Genomic DNA, 20176 nt, shown 5'->3' with positions numbered 1-20176 from the left:
TTACTATCATTCACGTCAATCAATCACGGCGTTAGATAGAGCACCTGTTATGACTCCATAGAAATAGATCTCTGCATAATCTAACCTTTACGTTTTTTATACTGAGAGTTTTTTGACAGACAAACCGAAAAATGTTTGCTTTATGTTTCTCACTTTGTCTAAATGTTGATCTGTCAATGTTTAACTCTAGGTCGACGCTAACTTTGTGTAACCATTTTATATTTCATTGACTTTATTTCATTCATTCACGACAATCCATCACGATGTTATGGCACCTGTTATGACTCCATAGAAAGAGGTCTCTGGGTAGCGTTACCTCCACGTCTTTCATAGCGAGAGTATTTTTCTTGACAACCAAACCGTTCATAAAGGTGAAGAGTTCATGACCATAGTATGTGTGTCTCTTACCGATAACAGGCCTGAGCTATCATATGCTCCTTATCTCTCCGGTCGGCATGCTGCAGAGACTACCTAACTAGCTAAATGGTATCATTGAGGGATGGGTGCGAAACCTTTCTGGACACACGGAGACTTAGCCCTAAAATTATCAATATGGGTGGTGGGTTCTCTATCCTTCTGAATGATTGTAACTCCGACATCAAAGTAGCGTACAAATTTGTGATCGGAATGGTGATGAATTGAATGGGATTCAACCCAGAAGCGGAATTTCTAAGCACTACACCAAAGCGCCCTAAAGATATCATGTCTAATGTATGAATATGCACAGTCCGAAGTCCGGAGATGTTCAAACGTCGATATCTAAACGGTAAGATGCGGTCACAGACTGCACAATCATTGTACATTATACATACTTGCATGGTACATACATTTCTAGCTGATAATAGTATGTGCTATCACATCTATTTATTAAAGTACGATAGATGTTCAGCTCTAGTATAAATAATATACGAATGATGGGAAAACACTGTTATTTTTTCGGTCCACCCAAAAAAGAAAAGGCAACGGTATAAATGTGACGAGCACAAGTATGCTGGCTTTCTCACCTGTGAACGATTCCTCAGGTTCCAGCGCCTGCCAGTCTGCTGCAGCAGGAAAGGGCTGCGATGTCTTTGAGTCTGAAAAAACAACAACACATAGCTAGCACAGCGTACGTGTCCGTGTGCGTCTGAAGTTGCAGTGAAGAGTGAAATAGGGTCTCTTGTGTCCTCACGTGTACGGTCTATTTACTCAGCAAATGTTGCACGAGAATCGTCTTTAAGAAACCCTTAAAAGACAGACCGATGCATCTTAAGATTAAATGGTCTGATGATACAGGTGATTAAGAAGACAATTTAATGCGTGGCCAGAATGATTGTAACCATTGCTGTCTGTTTTTCAATACTCAATAGCCAGAAAGGGTCCAAGAGTTGTTAGACTTAGTCACATATTGATTGCATTGAATGTATGTATATGATTATGTAGATATTCGATATATTTGTAGACAGAAGTTGATGTTTGAACCTTCTTGATTTGCCGACTTTCTTGGTTTGAGATTAAGATGCCTTACCATGAAAGGTAATAAAGATCAACAGGCGTAAAATTAACATCTGTGAGATTCAATTAAGTTGTAACGTGGCGGAATGTCTTCCTGCTGGTACAATGTGGTTTAAATGGTGTAATATTGGTCATACCTACACTTGTTGATCAAGTATACTTTTACCTAGTGTCATAGATACGTTGAAGGCTTGTATGATCTAGGAATGAAATATAGCAATGGACAAAAAGCAACAATTTCAATTTGCTTAAACTGTCAAATATGGGTCAATAAGTTAATGAAATAACTGATGTCCTGTTGTATTTGAATATTCTGAACATTGCTAATTTGTCCTGAAGCAGGCGGCGTGAAATTGTCCGTTGCTGAAGCGTAATGGCTGAGAAAATTGAAACAAAAGCGAGACGAACAGAATCGCCACATTAGGTAAAACTGTCCTGAAGCGGGAGCGTACATCTGTTCTTAGTTTCTGTACGGTGGATTTTGTGTATTATGGAGATACAGCATTACTGGGGCAGCGCCGTCAGTATGAGTCCTAGACACAAGCTGTACAACAGGCTAGCCTGGGGCATGAGGATTTACCCGAAGGTACGTGAAACCGTCTCGCGGGTTCTGTTCGCTTGTCGGCCGTTTGCGGGGCATTGCGGCCGGGACTATGTGAGTAGAACATCGTGTGTAAGTCAAAGTGTTCTGATTTAACGTTAAGTTACTAAATATAAAATGTACCTTGGGGGTAAAACCTTATCAAGGCCACGTCAACTCTATGATATACTGGTCGCTATCTTTGAATTATATGTCAAGCAACTGGTTTCGTTAAAGCGAGTTTTTGGAGTTACTGGGGCTTTTAGGTGCCTGGGGTTTTTGCACATGGCATGAACTGTACTTCAAACTATCTGGACGAAGTTATTCAGTTTTATCGAGGATAAAAAAACATGCCAAAGGCTGAATGATTTGTAAGAAAAGAACAGTCGGACTTAACATGTATATACCTCGTATATACAGTAAAAGGTAGGTGGATGTATTTTCAATTTTATAGTATTTAATCTTGTATGTGCTAATTGGTTATTTGGAAGCTGAAAAAAGACTACTGTGCTATACAATGTTAATCGTGTGCTAATATTCTCATATAACGTTAAGTTAGATATGTTTGGGTAAACCCTTGTCAAGGTTACGTCTATGATATGCCATCTTTGACCTACATGTTACCGAGCAACTGGTTTCGTTCAAATGAGGTCTTGATGTTAGTGGATGTTCATAAAGTTCCTACACATGGCAATAATTGAATCTCTAATCATCTCAAAGTAATCCACACTTGCTGAGGACTACCTGGTACCTATACTAAAGGCTGTACATGTGTGAAAGGGAAGAAGCATTACGTCGGTATTTTTACCAGGTAGCTGAACGGGTGTTGAATATCATAGTATTTGATATTTATTTTGTCTACTATTTTTCTATTTCTAAAAGCAATGACCACTGTTATTTGTATCAGAAGATGCAATTCCCTGTTGAATCTCAAATTATTTGTGATCTGAATTCAATTTCAAACCACTCCCAAGGGTGAAATCTATAGATCTAGTACAGTGTCCAGATGGCCTACCCTCTGGTATACAACATGATTGTTGCAGCTAGTTATACACAAAGTATGACACTGGTCATGAACGACCTGTCACACCTAACCTAGCTTTGCACATGTCACTCCAAGCGTTGTGTAAAGCTATCTAATGCGGATGCTTCTACAGGATCTGAAGGCAACGAGTTCCAATCTGCGATATTTTTAGGAAAAAAGGATCATTTTGAACACATCGATCCTGCCTTGGATGACATTGATGTTCGTACTCGAGCTCTGTATCAATTATTGTGTCCTGTTTTTCTCACTTATCTTTAGGTAATTAGTAGGTTATATTTCCTCTAGACATTTGTTACAGTTTCTTAATTGGAATTCTTGCTGTTTTGCAGAACAAAGTCCTGATCAAGGGCGGGACTGTGGTGAACGATGATCGGTCCTTCAGCGCGGATGTGTATGTGGAGGACGGCATCATCGCGTAAGTATCATATCAAATTAATCTTGTTGTTCTAAAACCAAATGTAGTAGTGCTTTGTGACCAACAGGTGTGTTAGCTGCTGTGTTATCGTTTTATATTCTTAACAACCCATTGTAAAAAAAAAAAACTGTACATAATTCAGGGAGGCACATGCCATTTCCTGCGCATGTAAATTTATCTTTCAATTAGAATAAACAATAAACTGTTAAAAAACAGCAACAGAAGGCACCAACTGCAAGCACATTAGTATGCCATGTAGTAACAAAACCTTCGACGTAGAATTGTAGTTTCGGTTTCATTTCATAAGCATAGTGTCTGATTTTTGATTAAAAACTATGAATCGATTCAGTAATGAAATGATCCTCTCCCTAAGCGTGAATATCAATCAATAAGCTACTTCACGTGGTCTGTCATGTATTCTCAGACAAATCGGCCATGACCTGAGCGTCCCGGACGATACCATTGCGGTCTCCGCGGAGGGGAAGCTCGTCATCCCGGGAGGGATCGACACCCACACCCACCTGCAGTTCCGCAAGAATGGTATCACCTCCGTGGACGACTTCTCCCAGGGCACCAAGGCCGCAGCAGCCGGAGGGACCACCATGATCAGTACGTCATTTTCATTTTTTAAACCCCCATGCATTCCACTAGGACGGCGCTCTCGCCGCGCGCTCTCTATGACCTGAAATCTAACAGAATGCTCAACGAATTTCGTAGATAAAAAACTAATCTTTTTTAGTAGTAATACGCTTTTTGTGTTTTGTTGTCTTAACAGTCATACTTTTACATTTTGCATGATGTTCCAATTGTGAAATCAAGGGTTACATTTATCCGATTTAGGTCAAAGTGCGATCGCCGTCTAGTAGAATTGGGGCCTTAAAGATGTTGTTGAAAACAAAATTGGAAAGACGAAGTATATGTTGTATCTTATAGAATAGATGAGCAGTGCATGATCTCTAATAACCACCAGATGGCGCACCGAACTAAAACTGTTTATAGACCTCTCATAATTTACACATGACGGCAAATGCAAAAATATGATTTAAAAGACAAAGAAGAATTACGACGTATACAAAACGGACGATTATCATTGGCAATTGACATTAACGTCTTTTTTATCTTTACCAAAGTCGACTGTGTTCTGGACAACTCGGACTGTAGTCTGGTCGAGTCGTACGACAAGTGGCGCGCCATGGCAGACGACAGCGTGGTGGGGGACTACGCCTTGAACGTCGCCATCACCAAATGGGACAACAAGGTCAAGATCGACATGGAGAAACTCGTGCATCAGCGTGGTTAGTTGCCCACACTCAGTTTCAGTGCTTAGTTCAAAATGACCACCAGAGGGCGCACCTGTACCGTTAAAAGTTGGGCACTGTAAAGTTCCAGGTCATATTGGAATTATTGCATCATGTATACTCAATATCCTTACACGTATATCACAATTATCTTGCTTGTTCTGCTTAAGTGCGTAGTTTGACATAGCCGCCAGGTGGCGCACCTGTACCAGCAACATTTGGGCACTGTAAATCTCTGGATCTTACTAAGGGTAGAAATCAGCAAAGTAGATAAGCGTCTTCACAAAATGTAGTTTTATAGTTCAATGCATATGATTCATTAGTACTCAACATGTTGGCACTTGTCTCACAATTACTTTCATAAACGTTGCCTAACGGGGTAAGCTTGCTGCCTTGGCTTGAAGCATGCATGTTCAGTTTCAGTGCATAGTTCCAAATAATCGCCAGAGGGCGTACCTGTACGGTTGAAAGTTGGGCACTGCAAAACTTCAATTCACGTTGGATTGATTGCATCATCAATACTCAATGTCTCTACACGTATGTCACAATTATCGTCTTAAAGTTTACCTAACCTCTTATTTTACACCATTTAGGTGTGAACGCCTTCTTAGTGTTCATGTCTTACAAGGACAAGTGGCAACTGAGCGACTCTGAGGTGAGATTTTGTCTTGGATTTCAACATGTGCTATGCCAGAAGGCTCAGAATAAGCATGTCAAAGCTGTCAACTGTATCATATTGTGTATGTACTACCTTTATCCCTAATGTACCCCTACCCCATCTAAATGCCAAGAAAACAAACTGATTAGTGCAGTTCCAGTGATAAGCGACAGGCGGCGCCCTTGTCGTACAAATCTAATGTAAAATATGAGACATTTATTGTATGCATCTTTGTCAGGAAGCATAACAGAGGGGTTTCAGTATGCCCATGTTGTTTCATTCGACACCTGTACGATATGAGGTGGTTTACCCGGTATGCAATGCAATACAAACAAACAAACAAACAAACAAACAAACAAACAAACAAACAAATTGTTATTTCATTCCACAGCTGTACCAAGCGTTTTGCCACATGAGAGACCTCGGTGCGCTTGCGCTGGTCCATGCTGAAAACGGTGACGTCATAAAGCAGGTAATACACATCTGTTTCTTATGGCATGAAGTTTGGCAACGAAAGCGATTTACATCATGGCAAACCGGGCTTCTTGCAAAAGCATAGTACGCTGTTGCCCTGGTGCATTAAGGTGCCGTGTTTAAACAAAGCTTACTTGTAAGTATATTCTAATGGACAAATACACTAGGATTGACCCCTCCTCCTAGATTTTCAACTATTTTTGTGACTGCCAAGAAACAAAATTGTTTCAAGGATTAAAACTGTCAACGTTATCTCATGTCTGCTCTCTGCAGGTTACAGTCTGTAGTACTGTTTCGTTCGGAAGGTGGCGCTTTTATACAACATAAGACAGGATTCAAGAGATCTTATTTTTTCAATGGTTCGGAGTAATGACGGTGTTGACTGCATGCCCTTGTGCTATTATTTGTCATAAGAGTTGTTTTTATCAATTTGAAAATTCATGACAAGTTTATGTGACACAAATAAGGTATAGGCAAGGATCTGCACAGGCGCTGCAGCAATGGGGGGGGGGGTACCATCATGATTACAATTCTTTAATCGTTGACTTGAATATGGACTGATGTGTGCATCTACTTTCTGTGACACACGACGACACATAAGAGGCTCACTGAGACCTGCAAATGGACATGGGCTAATCTATTTCTTTATCCCCTTCGCTACACTTAGCCTCTCTCGTGGTTATTTTGTCCTTCAAGCTTTATTTCTAGACACTCAATGGGGTTGTTAACCTTGGTAATGGCTTACCAATAGATGGCCTTGTTGTTCACCCACGTAAACACCTACAGGCATGCTATAAAAGGCAGCCACGTCAGGGCAATGTAGTCATTCAAGGACATTGCTCCCAGTTTTCACCCACGCAGATACAAAACTTTCTCCTATGTTTACAGATATCCTTGGATAAGAAGTACTTGCAAACGTACCAAGTATGATATGTACCCTTTTGTGCAAGCACAAATAGAAATAAGTCATAAGAAACCGCTATTCAATTTAGCTTTTAACTACGACAAGCCAATGAAGTCGTGTTGAAACTTGAAAATGGTCCAATTTCAATCACTTCCATAGTACTAGTAGTCAGATTAAGGTAAAGACATCACAATATCACATACGGAATGAACGCCCGTCACATTTCATCTATTTGTTGCTTTTTTCATGACATCAAACAATATTGTACGAAATTCATCCAATGTCTTATGAAGACAACTATTTTTCCTTGAATAGATACATCAATTAATACATGGACCAGTTCATTTGTTGAAAGTTTGCAGTAGTGTCTTTCCAAGGCTTCACTTCAGCAGTGACTAAACACTTTGCGGGACACCCTGGCTACGGGAAGCAAAAGCACGATGATAATGATAACGATGATAATGATAACGATGATAATGATAACGATAACGATGATAATGATAACGATGATAATGATAACGATGATAATGCTAACGATGATAATGCTAACGATGATAATACAATGTACTAACATCATCATAATTGTTTGCATTATGATTTCTCACTGCTCCTATGATGTATGTAGACACTGATGAGGTCGCTAGAACAACACCTTTTCACTGAACCCCATGGTCGGTCATGATGCGCAAAGAGGAATCTTACTGAGGAGCGGAGTTTTATCACAAACTTGTATGTTTTCCTCAGTATATCATTTCCCTTCGTTAACATTGATCAAACTGGGAATTTACGAAGTTCAGAATAAGGCGTAGTAAGAAAAGGTTTCTTGCAGAGAGTCTTAAGTTAGAGACTTAAAAATAACTAGTAGTCAGCTCTCCGTGATAATTCAAGTTACAAAACGTACGTAGTACGTATGATAGTTGAAAGTTTGAGACATCTTTTAAAAGGATAAAACCGTATTAAAAAGTAAAGGTAAGCATGGAAACATTGATATATACAATGATATAGTATATGTAGACACTACAGTACTTACATGTATACTAGTAATTGAAACCTTTTGCAAAACTCAATATAAAACCGTTTTATAAAATAAAACATTGAAACATTGACATATCTTGACATATCTACATCAATCTTTTGTAATCTAAGGGTTGTGTTAGTTTATTGGCCATAAAACATGCTGACTCTGAAGTTTCATCTCAAAGTTGGCATCTGTACGTGACGCTGTTAATATAAGTTATAAAAAATTGAGTGCAGTGCCACGTCGTCAGTGTCTGTCAAAAACCGAAGTAGAAACAAAAGTTGTAATGTGAAACATAAAAACGTTGATATATCTTGACATGAACCATATCTAAATCAATCTTTTGAATTTACTAGTTGTTATTCTAATGGCCATAAAACAGTTGAACTCAGCGGGTAGAACCATTAAAGAAAGTGAAGCGAGTGCGTATCGTACTAGGAGGTCTTCTCGAATCCAGAAATACATGATGCATCCGAGCCATTAGCGTTGTTTTGAGCAGTGCCGTGGAAGGGATGTCAAGAATTCATGGTCCAGAAGGTTCAGGAAATGTCGACTGGCTTTCAAGCGTCCCCCTGGGTGTCGTACAGAAGTATTCCACTTTGGAGACGACACGGCTACAGAGCACAGAGTAGACGTGAGAACAATATAGATTATAGACAAGTGTATCCCCTGCGGGAAACTACACAGTCTTCTTCCCTAGCGTTTGGCAAGAGAAAAAAAAAACTGGGATCAGTCAAAGTCCTTGGTCAAAGGAGGGGTTCCTGCGGAGGAGCAGTGATGATTATGATTATCGTCCCTACTGAGAGACTAGTAAATGTAAATTCAGAAATGTTCGTGGTGGTTTGATGTTCGCGGTTTTCGCGGTGAACTTGACTTTACCGCAAACTTCAAGCCACTGCGAAAAGCCGTTCAATTTTGTGACTGTAGGACCACTAGTTGTTTCAAACTCGAACTCAAAACTACTGCAAACATTCCGTTTTCTCCTCACTACATAAGATGCCCGCTAACATTTCTGCATTTACAGTTTCCCACTCAGATAGCTACAACTTCAGCTACTTCTCTCTAAACAGTTGTATAAGTTCACATATAAGGTACAAAACAGTTTCAGTTTTTTTAGACAGATGAATACATCTCAGGTCTAGTGACCTGTTTTTTGTTTCATGTACGCTTCTATAAAAACTACAAGAACACAATGAAACTCAAAAATATTAAAACAGATACTAAGAAAGGGACACTTAAAATCAATTTCTATTAAAACAGTCCAGTTGGTATGTTTGAAATATGCCACTTATATGTCAAAAATATCCTTAGTGTTACCGATCTGAAATATTTACTATTTGCAAAGTTTAGAATGTTAAACGGCTTATAATCAGTATAAACATAGTATCGGTTTTGAATAGATGTTATCATTTACAAACTTCTTATGCATTATATCTACTTTCATCAAGGCCTTCGTCAATTCTTGTCGTATTATTAATCATACTCTATTTCAGCCCATACGGGCTGCTGTTGTATGATTGTATTGCCTTATTTTTTTGCAATAAGTTACTCACATAGTATATCTATTACAACCATTATGGATAAATACAGCGTGATTGTGATAAGGTATGGTATAAATACAGCGTGATTGTGATAAGGTATGATATAAATACAGCGTGATTGTGATAAGGTATGATATATTTTCCGCAGGGAGAGGACGAGATGATCAAACAAGGAGTCGTCGGACCGGAAGGACATGAGCTGAGCCGACCGGAAGAGGTTAGTGACCTTTGACCTTTTGTCGAGACAGTTTTTCTGTCAGTAGATGGTACTAATGCCACAGGCTAATACCACCCAATACAGCCAGTATCCCTAGAACATAAGTTGAGACCCATTAATGATACATTGGCTGCCAATGCGTTCTCTAGCATGGTAAAGTTAAGAAATGTCTTCTACCGAGAGGCACATGTTTTAGTCACAGCAATAAGAGCCCAAAAAACTTCAAGCAGAATGGAAGACGAATCTATTATTGTCGGGATCTCGCACACAAACCACGGCTGTATCCATGGCCAGGGGCAAGATCTGAATGAAGTCTTCATCAGTTTTGACAACGTTTGTTCACTTTCAGATTGATTTAAGATGGGTTTGAGGTTTCGTGACTTTCATATTAATGAGTTTCATTTGCCTCATGCAAGTTCTTGCCCGAGGGCTAATTGCAACATGGAACAATGCATATATATATATATATATATATATATATATATATATATATATATATAGACACTGCAAGTTAACAATGATGACAAATGGAACACATGGATATTTCAAGAACTGCTACGGAATAGTAATAATAATGTCGATGCACTTTCAGGTGGAGGCAGAAGCAGTTCAAAGAGCCATTACCATAGCTGACCAGGTATGTTTGAAGTAGACATATATTTTGCGTTTTGGAATGCATCTCATTATGTATAAGCAGCAACATCTGTGCTGCATTACTATGTGAACCAGTCAGAATTGCCTTGAAGAAGGTGACAGACGGTCACCGAAACGTCGGTGGAATAAATCTCTTGGTTGTGTAAAAAGAGTCTTTTTATTCAGTGACTTTACCAACCTGATGAAACTATTCATTGATATACATATAGTAGTGGACAACCTCAAGCCAACCGTACAAACTCACACCCTATCTTCAGAAAAGACGCTGTAGCCGCGTAGTTCACGTTTAGAACTTTATTCGAGCCTCCAAGCAGTGATTAGTTTCACCTTGTGTGTGGTTTTTTCGAGGATCAAAGTTCGAATGAGCACAAGTACAGTGTGTTCTGGTATGTTTGAAGTTTTCTGCCGTTTGAATTTAGAGCTGTTCAATCGGACAAACTGACAAAGACTTCTGAGAAAAGCAATCAAAGTTCCCTTAGATGGTTGAATATAGAATATCACTGGCCTAAGCATTGGCCTAATTGGGTCATTCATATGGAGTATTGGACCTGGAGGACCTTTCAAATGACCGCTCGGAGCTTCCAGAAGGAGATGCACACTATCCATACTTTCCAAGCAGAGAAGTGGGTCCGGCTGGTTTTTGACGTATTTTATGCGTTGTTGTCGGGCTTTCTACTTTGCCATGTGTTTTGTTTATGTCACCAACCCACATAAAAAACATGATAAAGTACATATCCCGACAAAAACGCCTAAAAAAACACGTCAAAAACCAGCCGGACCCAGTCCTCTGCTCGGAGAGCGCTATCACACTGTCCATGCAGCTGAGATCAGGAGAAGTAGTAAAAGTAAACATAGTTGGGTCATACATTGCGGCTTTTCTTTGATAGGAAATAGTGTTGCTTTTCTAATTTTTATTTTTTTAGATTTAGATTTACCACATTTGTGGAAGGATTGACATAACAGGTGAACTATCACCTTTTCAAAATGTCAACCCAGACAAGACTGTAAGGCTTGGACCATCGCACACCGGCTTTGGTCATTGAAGCTAATTTAATGCAATGTCCAACACGTAATGTAACTGTTAGATGTTACCTGATGTTGCTTACTTCAATACCGTAATTATGACGATAACCGTCTGCTTCCTCAGGCCAACTGTCCACTCTACGTGGTACGCGTGATGAGCAAGGGGTCTGCTGACGTCATAGCCGAGTGTCGGAAGAAAGGTAAGGCATATCTGAGAAACCGCGCTCCTTTCATCCGTTATGATGAGTGGATTTAGAAGATTAAAGCCTATCATTGGCCAAAATGGTACAGCTAATTGCGTGCTTTGGCTTTTTCATGTACAATGATATTGAGAAGGCAGCTGTTTATATTTGTCTACGTGTAAGCCAATGTTGTATATCTATTGTGACATTACTAGGGGAAACGTAGTACGTAAAATGTTATCAACATGGATATTTCTCTTTGCGAACGTTTAACCCATCGGTAAGTAGGGCTTGTGTCGGGCATGATGTTTCTGACCGCTTTGGTCATAGGAAAGTCAGGAGAAGTCAAGGGAAGTTCACGGAGAAAAGATACTAGTTAAAATTAGATCCTGTGCATACGATCGAGTCTATCAGCGGAAAGAGAACGCTAAACACGATGTTTCTGGCTAAATTAGACGAGAGAGAAGAAATGCTGTTTAAAATGATGCCCTATTTATGTTAACTTAAGGCTGTCTTTGTGTCTTGTTACGTGGTGACAAGTGAATGAAAAGCACGCTGGGTGTTTTTTAAAATATCAAAATACTCCACAACCTCCGGACTCCCTGCTAGTTTTAATCCTGTGGCTTTTGTTACGTGGTGACAGTGAAGTAGTGATCAGACCGCTCACTGCCTCCGGTACGCTGTCAGTTGTTGGCGCTCACCATACCCCAGTAGGTTTCTTCACTTAAGTACCAGAGCAGGCTTCTCGCTCACACAGCCCCCTCACAGTTTACTGAATAAAGATTCTAGAATATTCAAAATGGACCTGACAGTTCATTAGCAGACGTAGCCGCATGTTTGCCTGAAGATGAAGTGAAGAAGCAGCTTCCCTGTCGTTGCGTAGGTACGCACGCTTCGGGGAGTTACACAACAAGAAGTGTTTCCGCTGTTATAATGGGAAATGATTTAGAGACGTTGCTGTCAGAGTTGTTGTTACACACATGGCGTACATGCTGCGTGCTGACGTGAGAACCGTCACGATACTGCCAATGCCATGCAGAGTTTTGACTCTGTTATTGACATTAGGGTTACTCATTGTGTCACCCCCCCCCCATCGGTTGTAAGCCACGACTTAGTTAGATGTATAGCGAGATCGGATTATGTATCCCATTTCTTCAATTCTGAAGGTATTCTAGCCCCCAATAATCCAAACAGTTGTTATAGTGGAATTTCATTTTTTTAATCATTTACAAATTAATGAAATTTTCTTATGGTGAAAGAATAGGGGGAACACGACCGGGCTCAATCCCATTTCTGTAAAAGAGTAGCCTGTGTTTAGCACATGTCTAATCTGACCAACGCATTACTATCACATGGCGCGATGACTGCGACATCAACAACACTACCTACGAAGTGCGAATTCTGATAAAGACGACATTCTAGACATCATAGTCCTTCTATTCAGTCGTTTATACCATCCTCTTCTCAAAGACTTTTGATATCTAGCTTATGCAATATTCCCAAAGCTTGTTAAATGTTGTTTGATCGTACGAGAAGAACTCGTCTGCTACTTTACGTATTCCAACTATGTGCATTTCACAATCAGGTTATAAAGTCGCCCCGTGCTTCACACTAACGATCTAGTTGGCAGTTACTCTCTGTGGGCTTTCTTCCTCCTGTTGAGGACATGTCAACAGTGTTAAACGTGCAGGAAGCCTAACTGCCTGAACTACGCCCTTACAAAGCTAACAGGCCCTTCCAGAGCTCACTGTAATGTTACAGAAGCCGCCATTATGAACGCATTGAAGATAGAAAGTTTTGCCGTATTTTGTAGCGGTAATATTGAACTGTTTTAGGATCCTATTGTCGCATAGGTTATGTCGCAGATCAAAAAACAATTAAAAAAACGTTTAACGTACATGTATATCATGTACATGAACATATTGCCGCTTTGTTGATTATGCCAAAGATTTAATAACAATAGATAATAAAGATTAAAAGAAAGCAATAGAAAACATTTCTCGTATATTTTTGTACAGGTTATATACTAGTGTTTGGTGAGCCTATTCCTACCATTATTCTGTCAAAGATGGAAAGACAATAGCAAACCTTTCACGTTTACCATGTAGTGCATAGAGGGGAGCCTTTGGTTTGATAAAAGACAATAGAAAACCTTTCACGTATATTTCGCACAGGTTATTTGGTGTTTGTTGAGTCTATTGCTACCTTTACTATGCCAAAGATGGAAAGACAATAGAAAACCATTCACGTATACCATGTAGTGCATAGAGGGGAACCTTTGGTTTGTTGAAAGACAATAGAAAACGTTTCACGTATATTTTTGACAGGTTATGTAGTGTTTGGTGAGCCCATTGCCGCCAGCCTGGGCACTGATGGCACCCAGTACTGGAACACAAAATGGCGCGAGGCGGCAGCTCACGTGACGTCACCACCCCTTCGTCCGGACCCGACCACGCCTGGATACCTAATGGACCTGCTCGCCAAGTGAGAAATCTTATGATTTGTGTGCATTTATTTAGGCCGGAATGGTTTGATGCACTCACATCGGGGCATGCCCCTACCCTTTTTCGAAAGATGTGGTGGGTTCTTTTACGTGCTCAATGTGTGGCTCTCCTCAAACACGGGACCTCCATTTAACGTCCTATCCGAGGGACGTCCCTAGACAAAGCTAGGTACTCATTTGCACCTGAGTGAGGTGAGGAAATCTGTGTTTTTCACAAGGGCACAACGTCGGGGCGCTTGTCCAGACATGTCTGGGGACAACCTGGAATCGACAACCTGGGTCCCCTTGTTTGACATCTGAATGCTCTAACCATTATGCCACACCGACGCCACCATTGCTGTCGTGTTGGCGTAACGGTTAAGGTGTTTGTCCAAGAGGTCGAATCCCCTGACATACCACCAATGTTGTTCCCTTGCGAAAGGCACTTTACGTGACTTTTCTCACTCCACTCAGGTAGGTATAAAAGTGTGTAACTGACTTACATAGGGGCCGGGAGGTAAGAGGCAATGGAAGAAAAGGTATTCCTGGTCCAGATAAATACCATTCACAAAGCTTTTTAGGTATACAAGGCACTTCCAATTTCAGCATTAAAAAGTAAACTTCTGGCGATCAGATCTTCATGTTTACATTCCGATAAAGGTGCTCCTTCTGAGATTAAGCATAAAGCGTGTAAAGGTGGCAGTCGAGAATCCATGAGCTTGCTTAAAGCACGATACTGTAGTCATTACCAGTAAACTTCAAAAGCTCACAGATGACCCCGTCAAAGACCCCGTTGACTGATCTTGTCTCCTGTACGGTACTCCCCACTGCGACGATCTGCATGTGACCGGGTCCGCCCACTGTTTCTGGACCTTCGCTCAGCTTTAAGCGTGATACTGTAGTCATTCTCAGTAAACTTCAAAAGCTCAAGGATGACCTCGTTGACTGATATTGTTCCCCGCTGACTGATCTTGTCTCCTGTGCCGTACTCCCCACAGCGGTGATCTGCAGGTGACGGGGTCCGCCCACTGCTCCTGGACCACCGCGCAGCGGGCCGCGGGACAGACCGACTTCACCCTCATCCCGCACGGTGTCAACGGCATCGAGGAGCGCATGTCTATCGTGTGGGAGAACGGCGTGGTGAGGCTGCAGGGTTGCTTTATACAACAATCTTTATTGACACAACAAAAGTACAGTGACTTTCGTAAGGTCTACTACAACTGTACACGTGCAAACAAATAGTGGGATACAAAAGAATTAACCTGCGTACAAGTATATGAATAATTCAACATGTTGAGTTAACCTATCACTTACACCACTAGCTATATCTAAACATTCTTTGATATATTTACCTATATGTACACAGAATGTAGTTGAATGTATCTATAGGATGAACATGCGTTCGTCTTAATGAATGACTGATTTTGTTTTATCGTGACAAATTGCAAACTTACGTACTAACATATACGGTTTTTTCTCGCCCTAAATTTTGTATTGTTTTTGAAAATTTCAAAAAAAAAATGTACGCATTGGCACAAACAATCACATACATTGCTTGATTTAGGCGTGAATAGAGGACCGTGAATGATTGAGTACGACACTGATTCGTTTTAGATACAGAACAGTGTAAAAAGGGTCTTTAGTTGTTTCGTCCTGGCCTTACAACTGGGACCCGTGGCAGCATGGCAGTTCCTTAGCGTTCTGCCTGTGGCTGAGTATAGTAGTGAAAAGCACCCAGATGTACTGTTGAAACAGACGTCAGAATAGTGATGGAAAAGTGCTTTAACACTCCTGTTTTCTTATCCTCCTAGGCCACTGGAAAAATGGATGAAAACACCTTTGTGGCGGTGACCAGTACCAATGCAGCAAAGATCTTCAACCTTTATCCCAGAAAGGTACATCTCATCACATTATCACAATCTATAATATTGCCTCTTGACTTTGTTCTAAGGAGTTTGCTCAGTGCGAGGCCAAGAGACCACTTCTAGGTATCTAACTGAGTTCGAGTGACTGAAACAGCCTCCCTTCTCACTGAGAGTGAGGACTTTAACTGAAAGAACAGGAGAAGAAGGGGTTACGAAAGCTGTTCGGGAACATTCCCTACCCCGAGTAGACCGAAATGGTTATGACCCACTCACACCGAGGATTACCCCTACTCTTTTCGATAAGCGTGGTACCTATTTGTTACCAACACAAAAAGTAATGAACTGCAATACTTAGAATTTGAACATATCAAAGGTATGTGCTATTTGAAACACGTATTATCGTATATACATGTATTCTATCTTGCTTTATTTCGCTCAATACGAGTATTTGAATATATTTTCTTGTAGGGTAAGATTGCAGTAGACTCGGATGCAGACATCGTCATCTGGGATCCGGAGGCGATCAGGACCATCTCAGCAAGCAGCCATAATCAGGTAACCGTTAACACACAGTAAAGACAGTCTCAATTGCCAATTAGCTACAACTATGCTCATTAGGCCTAATAAACACCTGTTTTACTTGTACTACAGTAGCTATAAAACAACTGGATTGAGCGCTTCTGATGCCATCTTGATACACTAATACCATCTTAGGGAAAGAAGCACTGCCTGTAGTATACAGGTCTGGTCTCTATCCATATGTGCTGTATTTCCTGTTCTCCCACTGTTTATTTAAACTGGATTTGAACTAGTTTACGATTTTTGACTCGTTCACAGGTTGCGGTAGAACATTTCGGTTATCTTGTGCCTGTGCTGTATCAAATGAAATGAAGTCTGCGGACACTTCATGAGATTATTCATACCAATATCATAGTTTTGTTGAGTGTCGTTCATTTCCGTTCAATTGTAGTAAATTGTAGCTAGACTTCAAATGTTGTATGCACTCCTTGGTATTGTCTGCACTATATGTAAGGGGAACCTGTTTTTCCGTCCAGGCGTCAGACGTTAACATTTTCGAGGGGATGGAGGTCCATGGCGTTCCAGTGGTCACTCTGTCCAAGGGAAGGGTCATCTTCAAAGACGATCAGGTGAAGAAACTTCCATGATTTCGATGCTCATTCTTAATCACATACATAGAGTAAAATGGTAAAGAATTGTTTCGATGTTTTGTTGTTTAATTATAAAGGAAACAGCGGAATATAAAACAAGAAAATAAAACTTTTAAGGCTAAGTAGTTTTCTATTTCTTTGCAGCTGTGTAGAATTGGAAAGGCATATCATGCATATCGCTATAATGGCTGATTGTCTGGCAATCACTACAAGTTAATCAACGCGACGCCTGCCCTTTGGCTTACCACCAGGAATAATAGCCTTTTGGTTCCACAGCAAAGATATGAGGGCAATGGAGCATAGCTTTTAATGCGTGTAATCTGATTTCAGATCGTTGCCAATTCGGAGGGTCACGGCGTTTTCGTGGACAGAAAGGCCCATTGTGATCATATCTACGGCAGGCTGGACGCCAGAGCAAAGGTGAACAGTTTCTTCCTGAGCAATTTTGTCCGATTCTTGGATTGGTCATTTGCTATTTTACGGATTAATGCCAACTTTGCAGTTTTTGTGGGAGAGGGCTAGAGAAAAAGAAAGGGAGAGAAGAGAGAAAAAGAAGAGACAAAAGTTAAAAAAAGCTTCTTCAGAGTTCCTACTGCAGCAATTGTGTCCAATTGTTGGATTGTCCATTTGGTATTTTGCGGATTAATGTCAACTTTCCAGTATGTATGGGAGATTGCTAAAGAAAGAGGAGAGAGAGAAGGGAGAACGGAAGAGACAAAAGTTAGAACTGCTTCTTCAGAGTTCTAAGACATTACTCCTTGGATTACCTGCGCACTGAATAGATAGCGAAACTATTCGAATGTTTCGCTTTTCATGTTTCAATGTTTCATTGCAATTGGCTTGCTCGCTATCATATCATCAGACTCATTTTCTGCCCATTTATGCAGAGCAATCAAACCAAAATATCTGAACAAGACAATAGCCGTTGCCAGATACGTGATCGTCGGTCCAGTATTGAAATAATCTTATTTCATTGCTGTGGATTTTCTTGAGTTGTTCATTTCAAGCAGAACGTACAGATCCGTAACCAACAGGATCACAGCTTAAGATAAGGAGATTCTCCTCATCAAGGTGGCCTTATCTAGCAGCACCGTCTGCTACGTGCGACGATCTCTTTTATCGCAATGTTTATGCATGGCTCTTAACTGTTAGACGAGGACAGTCAGATGTTGAGGCATTCAGCATAGTTCCGTTGTGAATTTGAAATCACCAGCACAATAACTCCATTTACACTCAGTGCCGTTACTGTATTGTGACTGGAAATAGTTTGTAATCATGGAACAATGCCGGATACATTTAGACAACCAGGATGGTTCAGGTCTTCAGGACAAGGATTATTGTAGTCAGCATAACTCAAGAACTTCTGGATGGATTACGATGATATTTTGTATATGGGTAGGTGTTGAAAAGACGATGGTCAAGTTTGATTTTTGGCCCCCTAGTATGTGACCTTGGCACTACAGCAGAACCTCTGTTTTTTGCATCTTTTTTAAAAGCATGTTATGATGAGCCAATGTTTTCCTCCATGCAGTACCTGTTGCCGCGCGCGGTGATCCGGATGGAACATGACGGGCCAGTGGCGCAGACCGCTCCGTCCGTAGCTGCCGGGTATCAACCCCGGGCGCCCCGCCCCATCCGGAACCTCCACGAGTCCCAGTTTACACTCTCTGGTAACGGAACTTTTCACTTGTATTAGGTGTAAAAAATTGATTTTATGTTTTCAATAAGGCCTAGATAAACAGGTTGTGTTTCCAGTAAACCAACCGACCTTAGAAAAAACCCGCCGACCCTAGGCCTTTTTTTGGACGACAGTTAGCAAGGGACAAAAAATATCCGAGTGATGAAATTTCAAACAGGCTTTTTGTATTTCGGACTATTTTTTCAGATTATTACTTTAAACAGTTGATGTAAGAATGCGTAGTTAACATTGTACGTCTTTGTTCAGTTTTTCAGTATACGGTGTGTCTTCATGCCTTTCAGTTTTATCTGTTAGATCCATTCAGCCGAAATCTGAAAAAAAGGAAATAAAGAGAATGCCAACATTCCGACCCTGATTTTTTTCAATACCGTAATCGGAAACGCAACATTTGTCTTCCTAGGCCTAACCGAATTTTCCGCGTGATTGCATTTTACTGCCGATACCCTTTATAACCACCATCGTAAGAACATTATTGCACACATTCTATACATCTTTAGTAGTTGTTATTGCATTTCATGCTGTTAGCCTGTTGTGGTGCTGATAACGATAATGATGAATAGACATGGCTTAACGTTAATAGACTTTCTTTTAATCACATGTAAATCTATTTAGTACATCTATTAATCCTTTGAACGCATGTGTATTAGAACAGATGGGGGTGGGGGGCGTTTGGAATACAAAATCAAAATTGAGCAAGGATTTTATAGATTAGGAAACCAAAAGAAATCTTTGAATAAAAAAGGTTTGATTTTGTTCACCATATTCACGTGCATAGTCAAACATTTCTTTCTGGATGACACAGTCTCCAATGTAGGCACTACTCAAATTTCAAGTCCAAATGCGCGCCTCCCGTTATATTGAAAATCAAGCCGTTAACCTGGCTTTTTTTCCTGTTCCGAGGATGAAAAAATCTACAACCTTGCACCATTTAAATGTCAAGTCCAAATGCCAAGGCCTACTTATATTTTAAAACAAGCTGTTAAAGATCTAATGCCTAGCTTTGTTCTTCATATAAGTATGCATAGATTCAAATGTTTTGCTTTGTGTTCTGGGTTTTTTTTCGGTTCAAAAGATAACAAAACTTGCAACCTACGCACAATTTAAATGTCAAGTCCAAATGAAAAGGCCTTCTTATATTTCGAAACAAGCTGTTGAAGATCTAATGCCTAGCGTTGTTCTTCATTTACGTATGCATGCATTAAAATGCCTCGTGTTCGAACGTTCTGCTTCTTTTTTCCGGCTCCGAAGATGACAAAACTTGCAACCTACGCGCAATTCAAATGCCAAGTCCAACAAGTCCAAATGCCAAGGCCTCCTTATAATCCAAAACAAACTGTCGAAGATATACATTCTAGCTTTAATCGCAGCGGGATTTGCTGGTTTGCCACTTCCGAGTGCCATTGGTGATGTCATAATGACGTCGGTTCCACTCATTTGGTTTCTCCACACAAAAGCGCT

At 40.5% G+C, this 20176-nt stretch overlaps 1 protein-coding gene across 5 annotated transcripts in view; it reads left to right on the top strand.

Annotated features, from left to right (window-relative positions):
* LOC136420693 (dihydropyrimidinase-related protein 3-like) overlaps positions 1-20176 on the top strand; it is a 29009-nt gene that overhangs the window by 7090 nt on the left and 1743 nt on the right. For 2 of the 5 annotated variants that reach the window (XM_066407772.1, XM_066407768.1), the window contains exons 2-16: positions 3449-3534; positions 3959-4143; positions 4665-4829; positions 5426-5487; positions 5882-5962; positions 9576-9644; positions 10237-10281; positions 11446-11521; positions 13831-13987; positions 14984-15125; positions 15797-15880; positions 16319-16405; positions 16906-16998; positions 17350-17439; positions 18551-18689. In XM_066407772.1, the coding sequence (XP_066263869.1) occupies positions 3449-3534; positions 3959-4143; positions 4665-4829; positions 5426-5487; positions 5882-5962; positions 9576-9644; positions 10237-10281; positions 11446-11521; positions 13831-13987; positions 14984-15125; positions 15797-15880; positions 16319-16405; positions 16906-16998; positions 17350-17439; positions 18551-18689 (1561 nt within the window). Of the gene's footprint in view, positions 1-1783; positions 2168-3448; positions 3535-3958; positions 4144-4664; positions 4830-5425; positions 5488-5881; positions 5963-9575; positions 9645-10236; positions 10282-11445; positions 11522-13830; positions 13988-14983; positions 15126-15796; positions 15881-16318; positions 16406-16905; positions 16999-17349; positions 17440-18550; positions 18690-20176 lie in introns of those variants that run through there. The other 3 variants (XM_066407769.1, XM_066407770.1, XM_066407771.1) reach the window with 3 other exon arrangements.

The sequence above is a fragment of the Branchiostoma lanceolatum genome, chromosome 15 (assembly GCF_035083965.1).
Source record: "Branchiostoma lanceolatum isolate klBraLanc5 chromosome 15, klBraLanc5.hap2, whole genome shotgun sequence".
Taxonomy (NCBI): Eukaryota; Metazoa; Chordata; class Leptocardii; order Amphioxiformes; family Branchiostomatidae; genus Branchiostoma; species Branchiostoma lanceolatum.
This window is presented reverse-complemented; position numbering and strand designations above follow the sequence as displayed.